The sequence below is a fragment of the Lissotriton vulgaris genome, chromosome 8, assembly GCF_964263255.1.
Source record: "Lissotriton vulgaris chromosome 8, aLisVul1.2, whole genome shotgun sequence".
In the NCBI taxonomy this organism is placed as follows: Eukaryota; Metazoa; Chordata; class Amphibia; order Caudata; family Salamandridae; genus Lissotriton; species Lissotriton vulgaris.
This window is the reverse complement of record NC_141696.1, coordinates 820,907,286-820,923,300: the sequence shown is the minus strand read 5'-3', so window position 1 is coordinate 820,923,300 and position 16,015 is coordinate 820,907,286. Positions and strand designations below refer to the sequence as shown.

The following is a 16,015-nucleotide window of genomic DNA, read 5'->3' as shown; positions in this document are numbered from 1 at the left end:
TATTGATTAGTGCGCTTTAGGCTCTATTACTACTCGCTTTGCATTTTCTGCCCCTGGTTGCGCTCGCCTTTGACCCTCCATTTTGTGTTGTTGTTGTTGTTTGGCCCCTGGTCAGCCCCTCCTCCCGCCACCGCCTCCCAGCTGCTGCCCCTCCCACGCTCCGCCCCCCCCACCATCCATTTATGGCCAAATGCCCCCACGCGCAGCGTCCACGCGCTTCGGCCACGCCGAAGGTGCGCCAAAGGTAAGCCCGTCTACGCCCGTCTGCGCCTGGACCGCGCCCAGCGCCAGACCCCCTGGCCCCCGTCCCACCCAGCCCTCCCGCATTACCTACGACGCGCCACCCTCCTAGCCCTTAACCCTGGTCGAGCCCCCAACTGCGTCCAAGCCGCTCCTGGACACACCCATGGACCTTTCTCCTGCTACTCCTGCAAATTCAGCGGCACCGACTACATCTCCGCTACGACCACACCACAGATTCCCGACCCCAACCACCTACAATGCATCCTTCTCAACACCCGCTCGGTTCACAGACACGCCATTGACCTATGGAATCTACTAGACACCATCTCTCCAGACATCGCCTTCCTAACGGAAACATGGATGAACGCTTCCTCCGCCCCAGACATCACCATTGCCATCCCTGAAGACTATAAGATCACTCGCAAAGACCGTACCGACCACACAGGAGGAGGAATCGCTATCGTCCATAAGAAATCAATCCGCATCTCAACCAGCTCTGACACCAACCTCGCCAACTCCGAACACCTTCACTTCCAGATCCACATCGACCCCAAGACCACACTCAGAGGCACCCTCCTCTACAGACCACCAGGACCCCGCGCAAAATTCAGTGAAGACATCACGGACTTAATCACTCCACACGCGCTCCCCTCCAAAGACTACATCCTTCTGGGAGACCTCAACTTTCACCTTGAAAAGATCAACGACCGCAACACCACCACCCTCTTGGACAACCTCGCCAACCTCGGACTTAAACAACTGGTCACTTCCCCCACCCACATCGCAGGTCACACACTCGACCCCATCTTCACCTCCAGCAATCATGTCTCCTTCAGCCACACTACGGATCTCCTCTGGACTGACCACAGCTGCGTTCACTTCACCTACAACAAGCCGAAACCCATCAACCACCCCCAACCAACTCTGCAAAGAAACTGGAACAAAATTACCACCGACCAGATCTCCTCATCGCTCCTTCTAAACACCCCAGCCCACTCTTCTAACCCAGACCAAGCCGCCGCCAACTTCACCCTATGGTTATCCAACACCGCCGACACCTTAGCACCACTGAAAAAACGTCAAAGCAAACCTGGCAACAAGAAGGCCTCATGGTTCAACGATGATCTTAAGAAGTCCAAGAAACTCTGCCGCTCCCTTGAAAAGGCCTGGAAAAAAGACCCAACCACTAGCACCAAGGACGCCTTCAAAAAAGCCGCCCGCACTCACCACCAACTAATCCGAAAGGCCAAGAAAACAGCATTCAAGGATCGACTTGACAACAACGCCCACAACAGCAAGGAACTTTTCAACATCGTCAAGGAATTTTCCAATCCCTCGGCCAACTCCAACGACATCACACCCTCTCAAGCCCTCTGCGACTCCCTAGCCTCATTCTTCCACAACAAGATTGCAGACATCCACAACAGTTTCGACAACCAACCCGGAGACCTACCCACCCAACCATATGCTGAACATTCTCCCCCCGTGAACACCCTTGACGACTGGAACCCAATCTCCACTGAGGACACCATCCGCCTGATGAACTCCATCCACTCAGGATCACCCACAGACCCATGTCCTCACCACATCTTCAACAAAGCAGACTCCGTCATAGCACCGCACCTCCGAGACGTCATCAACTGCTCCTTCAACTCCGCCACCTTCCCGGAAAACTGGAAACACGCTGAACTCACCGCCCTTCTGAAAAAACCCACAGCGGACCCCACCGAACTCAAAAATTACCGCCCCATTTCGCTCCTTCTATATCCCGGCCAAAGTAATCGAGAAAGCTGTCAACAACCAGCTCGCCGCTTTTCTCGAAGCCAACAAATCCCTCGACTTCTCACAATCTGGCTTCCGAGCAAAACACAGCACTGAGACCGCCCTCATCGCAGCAACAGACGACATTCGAACTCTACTGGACAATGGAGACACAGTCGCCCTCATCCTCCTCGACCTCTCTGCAGCATTCACACAGTCTGCCACAGCACCCTTTTACAACGCCTCAGAAACATCGGAATACAAGGAAAAGCACTTGAATGGATCACATCGTTCCTCACCGGAAGAACCCAGAGAGTCCGCCTTCCACCATTCAAGTCCGAGGCCTCTGAAGTCATCTGTGGCGTACCACAAGGATCCTCACTCAGCCCCACCCTCTTCAACGTATACATGAGCCCCCTCGCGGCCATCGCCCGCCAACACAACCTCAACATCATCTCTTACGCGGATGACACCCAACTGATCCTTTCTCTCACCAATGACCCCAGCACCGCCAAAACTAACCTACACGCAGGAATGAAAGAAGTTGCCGAATGGATGAAACACAGCCGTCTGAAACTGAACTCAGATAAAACAGAAGTCCTCATCTTAGGTACATCCCCCTCTGCATGGGACGACTCTTGGTGGCCGGAAGCCCTTGGAAAAGCACCCATCCCGACAGACCACGCACGGAACCTAGGCGTCATCCTGGATTCTTCACTCTCAATGAACAGACAAGTCAACGCCGTCTCTTCATCCTGCTTCAACATTCTTCGCATGCTCAAAAAAACATTTCGCTGGATCCCCACCGAAACCAGGAAAACAGTCACCCATGCTCTGGTCACGAGCCGACTGGACTACGGAAACACCCTCTACGCAGGTATTACCGCTAAACTCCAGAAGAAACTCCAACGAATCCAAAACGCCTCAGCCAGGATCATATTAGACATCCCGCGCAACGAACACATCTCTGGTCACCTGAGAGACCTCCACTGGCTACCCGTCAATAAGAGAATCACTTTCCGACTGCTAACCCACGCTCACAAATCACTCTACGACATCGGACCAGAATGCCTCAACTCACGACTGTCCTACTACACCCCCTCCCGCCAACTACGTTCTTCCAGCCAAGCCCTCGCCACTGTACCCCGCATCAACAAGACCACCATGGGAGGCAGATCCTTCTCATACCTGGCTGCTAAAACTTGGAACTCACTCCCCACTTACCTTCGCCTTACCCAGAACCACCTAGCATTCAGAAAGCAACTTAAAACGTGGATATTTGACAAGTAATCCTCCTCCCCTTCCTAAGCGCCTTGAGACCCTCTGGGTATGTAGTGCGCTATATAAATTACTTGACTTGACTTGAAACATGAACTGATATGCTACTCAGTATTTCTTAAATGAATTTCAATGATATCCCTAGCCTTAGGTCTATGTTAGCATTTACCACATTCATCTGATTTTCACTATTAAGACGGAATGCATGTGTAGCATCATGACACTACCATGTTACTTTTGAGTCCAGACTATATACTGGATCTTGGAGTTACGAGTGTTCTGTGGGTTACAGAAGCAGCAAAGTATTTTCCTCAGGCCTCTGAGTATGATGTCTCATCCATCCAGTGAGTGGGGATATGAAAACTTCATAGTTGCCTGTGTGGTACCCATCGGCTGGATGACCGGCTTCACTGGATCTTGCTCACAGTCATGAATATCCATCATTGTTGTTCGTGGAGGTAGTGCAGGAGGGTAAGCCCTTTGAAGTTTAGCCTAGTGGGCATGCTTAGAAAGGAGAATCCCCTTTCCAGCCTCTGTTACTGTTGAGGTTATTCTGTGGTCTTCTAGAAGGCGACCAGGTTATCGATATGGACTCCTGATAACTAAATCTAGTGCGCTCACAATGCTCCGGATAGATTTGGAGCACTCAAGTAGAAATGGATGGGTTGTATCAGATCCCTTGAAGACGCAGAATAGAGAGAGGCCAGGTTGGAGCTCCAGGAAAATGTATATTTTAACCCGCATAAAACGATTCAATTGAAATACCTGCATGCCACACAATCTACATCTCAAGAGCTATGGCATGCGGGTAGGTTCTCACCCCCTTTCTGCTTCCGTTGCACAGATCCAAATGTTGACTTTTAACATGTCACTTGGATATATCCTAAAATTGGGTACTAGCAAAACAGATAGAATTAACATCAAAAGTAGCCCTCTTGGGGGCAGTAGAGGAGGACACGTTCTGATGGCACAATAATTGCCAAGAGGGACATTTCAAGAAAATGGAAATATTGATAACCTCCCACACTGATTGAATGGCGAGCAGCAATCACTTGACAACAATGACGCGCTCCCTCCCCCACTCCCCACTCCCCCCTCCACCCCCACCACCCCCTACACTCACACAAACACACTGCTGCTAGAAAGCTGGAAAAATAAAATGGTAATAAAAATTATTTTATTACAATTTTACTTTTACAGCTTTCTGCAGAACGGTGTGCGCGTGTGTGTGTGTGTGGGGGGGGGGGGCGTCATTGTTGTCAAGTGATTGGCAGCAATGAGGAGTGGCCTTTCAGTGTGAATTGCCCATGTAGGTTTGGGCGGCTACCATGCTACGGCCAAACCGACATGCGCAATTCAAACTCTCCAACCCAGCTGGAGAGTAGGCCCAGGGCTCCAGTGCCTTTTGGAGCGCTGAGGCACCCTGCTCCAGCCAATGCAGACGCTGCTCTGAGCAGCGTCTGGATTGGATAAGGTGTAGTTTGCCTTCTTAAGTCACCTTGCCCTCAGAGGAGTCAGAGCCCCGGACTGGAGAGCGTGCTGTTAGGTAAGTGAAACATTTATGTATTTTGGCTTCTTAATTCGGTGTGTGATGGACTGCGTGTCTTTGTGTGGGTGTGTCTATGATTGTGACTGTATGGGTGTGTATGTTTGTGAGCTTGTCTGTGTGCCCCTCCATTTTTTTATGTGACCAAGCATCCCGGTAATCCGACCTGGTTTAAGAAATTGTCCTGCTACACTCAGTACAAATCTGGCACATAGCACAATGGAAATTGGGCTGGGCTAACACTCTGACTATGGCGACCCAGTTATGGGCTTCTGAAAGACTAGGTAGCCTGAGCAGCACAAAAGGGTTCCGCAACGGGGACCTGATCGGGATCTCCCACATAAAAGACCTATGGGGTGCAAGGGTGTTGTTTCCTTCGCTTCCCTCCATCGCACATATGAGCTTGCACAAACAGAACATTACCGATACCTGCAGGTCCGACACTCCCTCCAAACCAACATTCCCCCTGGGACTCTTCCCCCAGCCTAATCCCTCCTAGAGGACAGACTGATGGATGGCCACCTGCCCGAACATGCCATCTCCCTCACATATAAAAAAATGATCAACAACTCCCCAGATGTATTACAATCTCTTAAAGGAAAGTGGGAGTCCGATGGGTTGGAAATTGACGAGGAAGAGTGGAGGAGTGCGCTAGCGTCTCCTAAGGAAGTAGCCATATCAGCCAGAAATCACTTGATTCAGCTGAAAATTCTCCATCGGGTTTATATCTCAGGGACAAGATTGCAACTGATGGGCCGTAGTGCGGACGGATTTTGCCGGCAGGGCTGTGGTGAGGTAGGGACTTTTTTCCACATTATATGGGAGTGCCCACTGCTCCAGGCTTATTGGCAACGGTTACACCACTGCATGAGGGAGGTGTGGGAGGTGGAACTCCAGGTTGAGGCAAAGAGGGGTCTATTGAATATATGGGAGCCCACTGATCCATCAACCCGTGGGAGGACCTGGGCCACACTGGGTTTCGCAATTGGGAAACGGAACATTGCTAGATTGTGGGGGGTTGCGGAGCCTCCGACACTTGGTACCTGGAAAACGGACATGGACTGGTGCATGCTCCAAGAGAAGAGTTTATGTGGCCAGGGGATGCCCACAGAAGTGGATCGGCATATGGTCCAGATGGAATGAATATAGGGGCCACATTTACAAACCCCCCCAGATTTCCCGGGCTGACGAACCACTCGCATTGTTGAATATCTGATGACGAACTGTATTGAGTAATACCATATGTATGTAACCTCCTTTCTTCTGCTTTGAATTTCCCACGGTACAATTGTATGGTTTTAAATGTATGACTGTGATGTGCACCACTGTTTTCTGCACAGTTAATAAAAAGTTTAATAAAGAAATTGTCCTGCTGGCAGTTCATAAGCTCATGTCAGCTCTTGAACTGTTATACGTTTTCCAGGATCAAATAAGATCCTATGTATTTTAACATCCTCTTTTTTTCCAGCCTTTTTCCAGTAGGTTGCAATCTCGCTCTTGTTCCGGAACCCGAGAGATGACCAGTAATAATTATGGGAAAGTACGTGGTTGCCTTGGCCAACCTGCTCAGGCATCTGTGGCAGGCCAGCAATGCCAAGCCACTCCTAGTAGAAGAGACAAACCACAGCCAACTCTTAGGGCTCAAAAGCATAGATAATATTCCCTCTGCTGGGGTGTCTACCAGGACATACCAGGCCCCTTGTGGGTTCATATTTAAGAATCATCTCACCATCTATTGCAGTTGTGTGGGTGCATTGAGAGGATCATAATCAGGAACTCCAAGTCCAATCTTTGATATTGGTAGTCTGAGCTTCTGCATGTTCACCTTACACCCATGCAAGCTCAATTCCCTCTCGGTCAGTTCACCGCACAATTTGTTGTTCTGCCTAACAAACCCCTATGATTCTCCAAACGTCACATTATCAGGCACACTCAGTAAAAATCACATTTGGCATTCTGTCGCGTGTAAAAAAAAAAAAAAAAAGCTTTGTGGCACTGGTGTAATGCACTCTGAAAATGCTCTGGTTTTCAGGGAATTTCAATAAACCCTGCACGCTCGAGACTCTAACTGCCCCATAAGCATTTTGAGGGCAACACAAGAGGCTGTAGAATACGAATCCCAGTTTATATTATTTTTCTGGTTTACAATCCATCCTAGTACAGGATATGTCAAAGAATAGGTGATTATTAGATCTACATTTAAAGCAATACATGTTAAACATTGACAAAGCAGTGAGGAGAAAAATATTTCTAAATTATGGTTTCTCTCTAGCGATCTATACGTGTTAATTATCGTGCATGCACTATACACCGATTAGTACCTTATAAGTTAAACCAATCTCCTACCTTTATTTTTCCCTTGACAAAATTTGCAATGTCTTCCGTGTTATCGAAGACTGACAATGATTGGAGTAGATTCTGTTCCAGCCATTCCCAGTGCTGATCGATTTCCTCCACAGTGGCACCTAGAAAAGCAGATGTCACAAATATATAATACACCTGCTGCAATGAAATAGACTAATGACCTATCATCCTACGTTTTCATATTATTTACATTCCATTCGATCCCCTGCCTTCTTGTGGTAGGGCCTAAAACCATTTTTATCAGCAAAGCTTTAGGCACTGACAAGATGATCACATTGTATCATTGTAGTATTTATAGATTAGCTTGGCTTAACGGGGATTGCTACTACAGTTTTTGATATTTGGTTGTTATGCAAGCAACAACTTTTACTATTACTCATTTAACAACATGACAAGCCTGTGGGGTCACCATGCATGGGTAGGGTTCCTAAAATGGAAAAACTGCAGTGGGCAAAGAAGGCATAAGACTGGGGCCGGGGGGGGGGGTCCTTGTGGGGTTGTACAGCCATGAGATCCAGTGAAAGTCCCAATCATACAACTAAACCAAAGATCTACAGGAGAATGTCCTTCGTTAAAAGGCATGCATGTGGTGGTTCTGTTAAACCCCACACACGCCTGTGCGAAGTTGCTTGGAAACTATTGATAGGTTATGGAGCATTTAACGAAAAATGACAAAAACGAAGATGACGTTTATGAACATCATTAAGCGAAACAAACAAATAGACAAGAATGGGCATCCAGCAAGTACAAATTCCAGGAGACACTTTAAGCAGACCATGTTAAAGCCCTGATTATTTTTCAAAGTAGACATTCTTGTTTTTTACATTTGATGCATAATGCGGCGGTGTATCATGAAATGGGCATAGGAACTATGCAAGTGTTTAATTATGGCATCCTTATTCACCACGTCCAGCCACCATGGAAAAGCGCACCGAAATGAGACGCCACTGATCAATTTAGGCAAAACAGTACCTATTGTATATCATCGCAGGTCAGCACCCAATAGTGAACACTGGCCAGGTTGATATACTTTATCAAAATTGACACATCTTGAACGTTGAACCCAAATGCTGGCATGACTCCAGTCACTCGCCCACCACGGCTATGCGTGTACTTGATAGGAGCTCTACTCAGACGTATAAGGGTAGTATTTGTAGGAAGAGTGGCAGACAATCCCACTGTGCCAGGGCTATTCTGACTACAGGTGGAAAGAGGAAACTCTGGGCATGCAGCAAGGGCATGGGCAACTTCCCAATTCTGTCCCCGCCCCCCACCCACAACACTACATGAGGTTCATCTCCTCTCATTTATATTCACCCCATTAGAATCAGTGGGATAAATCCACAGCTCTTAGGGTTAAGAATTTCTTAGAAGTGAGAACTAGTTAGCATGACATCACAGGAAGTGCCATCACCAAACTGTTGACATTAAGGTTACATCAGTGACATAAATACCATTTAAACAAATGTAAAATGATTAAAATAACACATTCCTCGCTAAAGTTTGGCAGTACCTTAAACAAGTAGTCAATCAGCACTCGCATGTGTCCAAAGCAGTTGTTCCCAACTAAACTAAACAGACTCCCTGTGCACTGGGATAGGTTTGTGAAGCCTCTTTAACTTCAAATAACCCCTCTACACAGGGTAGGGCTCTAACAGATCCAAATTAAGGGTTCAAGTTATAATTCTTCTCACCATGTGTGACATTTGGCCTACCATGAGTGACAGCATAAGCTGACCTTTAAATCTGTAAGCCTCACTCGCAATGAGTGAGACTTGAGGTCTTTGAATTGCCATAGAATGAGGATTATGCAGTTTTAGTTTGAGAATGCAAACATTTTGTTTAAACACAGCTGTAGTGTTGAAGACATACAAACTGTCAAATAAAGTTTTCCCCTTTGGGTGAACTTAAAAGTAAACCACAGTTTTATGCAAAACATACACCAAGACACAGTAAGGAGCAGTAAATGATAAACAGTCATACCAAGAAATTGTACATTTTATTGAGGTAAATTAAAAACAGTTTTAAAAAACACAGTACATAATTACATAAAAATGGGACAATTCATAAGGAAAATTATTCCAATTTAAAAAGGGGAAGAATGAGGACACCAGTTTTGAGAGTCTTGTAGTGATTACTCCAAGTTGTATTTCAATTTCCACAATTAATGGAGTTTTTTATCTCTGTCCCTCGGTGCTTCTCCACCATAAAAAGCATCGACGTGTTTCGGTTATGGCAAATATGTACTCAAAGCCAAAAACCTTCATCAGGAGTAAAACAATAATATCCCACTTAAACACAATATCTGAAAATAAAAATACACATTACTGCTCCTTACTGTGTCTTGGTGTATGTTTTGCATAAAACTGTGGTTTACTTTTAAGTTCACCCAAAGGGGAAAACTTTATTTGACAGTTTGTCTTCTGGTACCCTACCCCTTTGGTCTTCTGGGTCCCTCTCTTTTATTAGAGAAGACATACAAACTACATGCAGGACTTCGCAACTACGCCGGCATTCAGAAAAGCCTCCAACTGAACAACTGCAGTACTCCATGTTGATAGTTTTGTGTTCTTGTGTGGGTGGAATGGGGGACATGGAAACCATGCATTACTGCAAGCTATAATGTGTGCATTTAGGGACGCTTGTAAAAATATTCCCACTCTAAAAATGTAAAAATGATTGGCTTCGTCAGTGCTTATTCGGAATGCCACAGATGACTGGAACGATAGGAATGCTCAGTACAATTATCTGATCAGTCCTTTGCACTATTGACATAACTCAAATCTACATTGTATGCATTCCTTATTTTTGCTTCAAAATACGTTTATAAAGTAAAGTAGATGAAAAATATTTCTCTACTCATAGACTTTGCTCATTTGCTACCCGTCTTGTTCTGGAAGGCTATTTATGATCTGTAGCTTAACTCTTCTAAAAACAAAAGTCTGCGACATCTACTCAGGGAGTCTGCAACTGCTTTGAAAACTAAATATTTACAGATTAATAAAGTGTATATAAATAAATACGCAAAATGTTAAAACATTATGCAAATATGAGGGAGTTTTCAAACTGAAGGCTTAATATTAAGTTGTTATCCTCTAAATGATTTGTGCGAGCAGTGCAAGTGCATCAAACAATGTAGTATGAACTGAAAAAGATATATATACCCTTCCCATTGAAATCAATATAGTTTATTTTTATATTTGTTGTTGAATTAAATAAAATGTTTAATCATTTGTGACTGAGTCACGAATACTTGTTTCAGTATTTGTATCTATTACTGTTCAAGTCATCAAAATTGCTTAGGCCGGGTGCCCAGTTTCCAGCAATGGTTCAGAGGGGGTCCCTGGATTCCAGTAATGATAAAGTGAGGGTCTGCAGAAATCAAAAGGTTAATAACCATTACTCTAAGACACTAAAGCACAAACATCTAGGTATGTCACGCTGAACACGTGTAGTCCCAGGGATATTTTCATAAAGAGTTTCTGAGCAAGTAAGGATTTTCAGAAATGTTGGTGTTCGATTTCTGGCTAGGGCGTCGTCTGTTTTTAGCATTGTCTGGGTTCGCCTTTTATGCGGTTCACTGTTGAGTGTGCTTCGGGTAAGGGGTAGGAAATTCCTTGAGTTTTCGTATATATATATATATATATATATATATATATATATATATATATATATATATATATATATATATATATATAAATAAAAGAAACCTTACTCTGCTAGTGACAGTAGTCTGATAAGAGGAGTCCTCTGATGTCAGTTACACGAATCAGTGAGGAGATCTGACTATGCAGAGCGTGTCGCGGGCAGGACAAAGCTATTTGAGAAAATAGTGCTCGGAGGGTGTAATTAAAGGCTACGAGTAACAACACTCGTAACAGGGGGTGTCGCCATGGGAGGTTACAAAATGAGACAAGGCAGGACTAAAGAGGGACTACTAAGCCTTTTGACCAAAGAACTTCCGTAGTTTACAATGGACAATGACGCAAGCCAATGAAAAATATGGGCGGAGCTTCAAGTCCATACCTCAAAATACCATGCCTTGCAGAGTAGCGCATGCGCTGCCCAGGCTCGACCAAAAAAAGGCCCCAAAACTGTAGGAGATCAAAGGGAAGCATTTGGCCCCACTACAGAACTGCAGATGAACTAGCAGGATGTCCAGGGTTCCTGCGGGAAGGATGGTGTAGATTTCTTTCTGACTGACCCTCATGTAGGTAGGAATGTAATAAGTCTTTAGGGTTAGATGGGTTAACTCCAAGAAATAGTATATTACAAAGAGGGTTTTGTGGCATTCCTTCTTGCCTGACATTTAGAATTTATGTATAGCTTAATTTGAAAGTCTGTATACAAAATAACAGATTCAAAACCCAGTTAATCACTGCCCTGTTAAAAGAGCAATAGAAAACTAGTTTTATTTGTATTGCTCTTAAAGACGGAGCAGATAAGAACCAGTTTGATGTCAGTGCTTAGGTGGAGACTAATCTGCCCACTCTTCAGAGTCTTTTTAGAGATTCTGAAAGAGAGGTTGGAAGGGCAGGTGATGATCCACGATCTCTCCTGCCTTCCTCTACGTTCATCAGATCTATGCAGACCCAAGGAAGGTGGCAGATGCCCTGGTGTCACCAGCCTCCGCCTCACATGCCAATCGCAGGTCTTGGCATACGCAAGGCAGGTGACAACATCTTCACTATACTGAGAGTGGCTCAGTCGGAGTCGCTGCCATTCCAGCTCTTGAGTCCGGACGTCTCAATGGGAGAGGAGAGAACAGCACTCAGGGTGGGAGAGTGAGGAAGTGCACAGAGGGTTGTTGGGAGGGTGCCTTAAAATACAGAGGTGAAAAAAAGGACCGCCTGGGGGGGGGGCAGGGTGGCTGGATGCAAGCAAGTCATGTTTGTAATTAATCTGAGGGCACACAGGCTGGTGTGCAGCTAGGATACTATTACTTTCATTAAAACATTTATTTCTGGAAGGAAGCGAAACAGGTCAAATGCAAGTGGGGGAGGATGGCAAAGTGCAAGAGTATGAAATGAGAGAGTGAGGAAGGCAGAAGAGGGTCCAGAAGACCATGGTGTCAATGGCTTGTCCCCATCTCCTCTCCAGCTTCACCAAAAGGCAATGGGATCAGCTTAGATGGGGGTGGCAATACACAGCATAAATATCATTATACCTGGATAGATGTCTGCAATAGGGAGTTTTCCATGCTGCAGGTCGAAGTGACATTATCCATTACTTGAATTTTGTTCTTATAAATGATTGTCAATTGGGATCCCTTGGTGAAATACAAACCCCTTATTGACAACTTCCAATATATAATTCTATATAATTTTATTTCACTCCCAAGAAGGAAAAAAGTTTTAATTTTTGAAAATGCTATATTGACCAAATAGCATATGGTGTTAAAGGGAGACAAATTTAAATACGTACAATGTATAGTGATTCCAACACACATTGCTGATAAGAGGGACAGGAAAGTGGTTTAGGGGCAGTTCATAAGCCGACATAGCTATTGACTTGAGCATTGTCTTTCAGATGCACCATACATATACAAATATAGTCAGATACTGAAGGTGTGCAAAACCGGTTAGGGGAGAGATTTGTTTTTATTTGATGCAATATGTAGCTGGTGAAATGAGGAAGACGTGCATAGGTAGTGCTTCGGGGAACCAATTGAAGTGACACTCTGAGGGAATACAATTTGCTGACTTTATGGTTTCTTGAAATAAACCATAGACACTGAGTGGGCGATCTTATTTCTGTGCATTCCAAATATACAGTATCTGTGCACTTCACCCGTGTCTAACTATGTGAGGCGAAAGCACTTATGAGAACGAGTTAATAGTTACATCTGGTGCACACTTTGCTTAGAAACTGTTAACATAAGCATTTTCTTCGGTGAGCGACCAGTTGACCTGTCACCTGAAAATTGGGGCGCTTATCCCAATGTCGGTATGAGCTGGCAAATAGAGCTCACGGTGAGCTATTCAGATTGGTACTGCACAATCATGCTTTTTATTTGTGGTCAATGTAAGGAGAAGGAAAATCTTTGATCCATCCAATTTCCTTGGGTTAACGCTAATTGTCAAGGGGACGTCTTATCATTGTGTGAATACATTCCATATGTGAATGGTTAAAAACATTAACAATTTGCCAAAACTAGCTTGCCACTGCTCCTACTTCAGGTAACCACTTACTCTTGCCTAGCAATCACCAACTCAAATGTGTGGAACAACTCGAGTGCATGAGGGTTCTTTTACCAAGGGACGCAACGAATACAGAGTAATCCGGGTTCAGCAGGACAAGTGATCCACCCCCTTCTTGATAATTAACTGCACAATCATGTGCAAGGAAGACTACCTTGTCAGTGTGTTGTGGTCTAAACTATTGTAAGGCTGTCTGCACAGAAATAGGTGCTAATCACTTTCCTTTCTGAAATGCTAGCCAAAAGAACAAGCATTTGCAATGCAATAGATCTCGCAGTTGTTAGAGTTTGAGCCATTTGCATTGTAAATGGCACTGCCTTTTATTTAAGTTTTGGTTTTTAAAACTTAAATAAAAGGCATTGTCAATTACAATGCCAATAGGTTAAACTCTCGCAAATACGAGACATTACAAATAACAATGCCTTTTATTTATGTTTTCGTTTTAAAATCATAAATAAAAGGCAGTCATTTACAATGCCAATAGCTTAAACTCGCGTAAATGCAAGACCTATTGCATAGCAAATGCTTGTTTTTTAAGTTATGTATGCTTGCAATAAAAATAAAAGATTTTTTTTAAAATCACACCAGTTTCCAGGGCCAGACCGATTGGCGTTGCCAATGCTGATTTAAAATGTAATTGATCTTCAAATCACCTTGAATTTTAAGAACATTGTTTGAAATGTAAAAGGAGAAAATAATATTTAACTAAATAATGGAAACATAATACATAACATGAAGATATCAAGCGCTAACTGAATCAATGCCTGATTTCCTAAGGAAAAAAATGACAGCATGTATAATTTCATATTTTTAATTTGCAAGCTGTTTCCTTTGTCTTCTTAAATTGTTTTGTGGCTTTATAAGTAAAATATCTGCATTAGACAGGGCTTATCAGTTTTCATTCCTTCCAAAATACACAGTATATAATTTGGAGTACAAAGGATATGGCAATTGACCTTCAAAAGCAGGTTTATGGAGATAAAATGTTCTGCGCTAGTGATATGGCTATGTCTCTATAACGAGATGAAAGAAGCATTGGCGGCCATGCCACTATATCTTGACTCTGGGACGTCTTGGATTGTGAACGGTTTTGGCCATGCTATGCAGCATGGCAAAAAAAGAAATACAAAATAGCCTATGATGCAACTGCAACATTGTTTTGTAGGCATGTGCATCACACACGCATGGTCCTATAAATTATGCCGGCACCTTTTGTCTTATTTAGCGCTCCAAGTTGGATAGGTAAATAAAAAATTGCTTGTTTTAAACTTGTGAGAGATTCGTTAAGAGTTCGAGCTGAAGGCGAATCAAAGGTCTGGTGAATGTCTGACTGTGAGGGGCTACACTCCAGAGAAACCTCACATTATTTCTGTCACACACGTCCCCTGGATGGACTACAGTAAGCAGCTCAGCCTTGTGAGAGGCCCTACCTCCTTGTTGTGTTGGTAAAGTGCGCTGTTGGCCCCAAGATTTATGATGGGCTTCTTTTAATGAGGAAATAACCCTCAACCTTCAACCGCGTTAGACGTATAGGTTACCCAACCACTATGCCCAAAGGGGAAATAAATGTGATTTTATTGCACATAATATATTTCCCTATATTTGGCCCCAAAAGCACACTGGCAAGTTCTGTAGAATCAATATCACACCGACAAAGCATGAATAACCGCAACACAGATGTACACACATCAGGTACACATCTCCTTGTAAAATCGGAACGTGTATATGGGCTATTAGATCTCCACAGATGGCTTAAGAGCACCCAATCTATATTACACAATAGGATCACGCCACATAGACGCACAAAGTAGAATTACCTTGCAAAGCTAAGAATACATAAAATATACAACTGTTCATTGGCATGAAACCTCTGCATATATCACACCAAGCGGTCACTACAATAATGTCTAAATTATAAAGTAGCATAAAAACACTGAAAACCCCTTATAAGGAAAGAAGGGATACCCTGTCACTAAACGCATACAATAAAAGTGTCTTATTCCACAATTGTCTGCTGCATACATTACATGGGTCTAGCTGGCCCCAATATGTTATTCTGTGGCTGGCAGGTTCTGTATTACGCAACATAGCCTCTACGCGCCCCCGGGTATTTAAAATCATTCTGCCACGTTAAGGCATAAGTCCAATATTACAACAGCTAATGGTGCATATATTACATGACTCTAAGCAAATGAGCACTGTGTAGCCAGCAGAACCAGGTGCCAGTGGCGTAGAGCTCCTGCACCCGAAGCAGGACTGAATGCTCCTGCGCCAGTGAGAGGCGGCACTAGCAGCATGTACATAGCTGCAGAGAACAGGCACCAAGGTCTCCGGTGGCAGCTTCAGCCCCCTGCAGCTCATGAGTTGAGAGGCTGCTGCAAAGGGGCGGGAGGGCGACACAGCAATGCAGCCAAGAAAGCTATGGGAAGAAGGAAAGAACACTGTACCTGAGGCAGTTTTCGGTGCGACGAGTAAGTGGTACCCCTAGAATACTCGCACCATTATGCTGGGCGCCGATAAGGAACTGGGCCGTTGAGAAGGACAGTGGCAACGCAGCATCAGGAAAATGCAGTGGCGGGAGCACAAAGTAACTTACGGCATCTGGTGGTTGTTCGCGACACCG

General features: G+C 44.5%; 1 protein-coding gene across 2 annotated transcripts in view; it reads right to left on the bottom strand.

Moving 5' to 3' along the window:
• Positions 1-16,015, bottom strand: part of TBC1D8 (TBC1 domain family member 8) — a 605,783-nt gene that overhangs the window by 382,939 nt on the left and 206,829 nt on the right. For both annotated transcript variants that reach the window (XM_086934717.1, XM_086934716.1), the window contains exon 3: positions 7,175-7,293. In XM_086934717.1, coding sequence (XP_086790843.1) covers positions 7,175-7,293 — 119 coding nt within the window. The remainder of the gene's footprint in view (positions 1-7,174; positions 7,294-16,015) is intronic.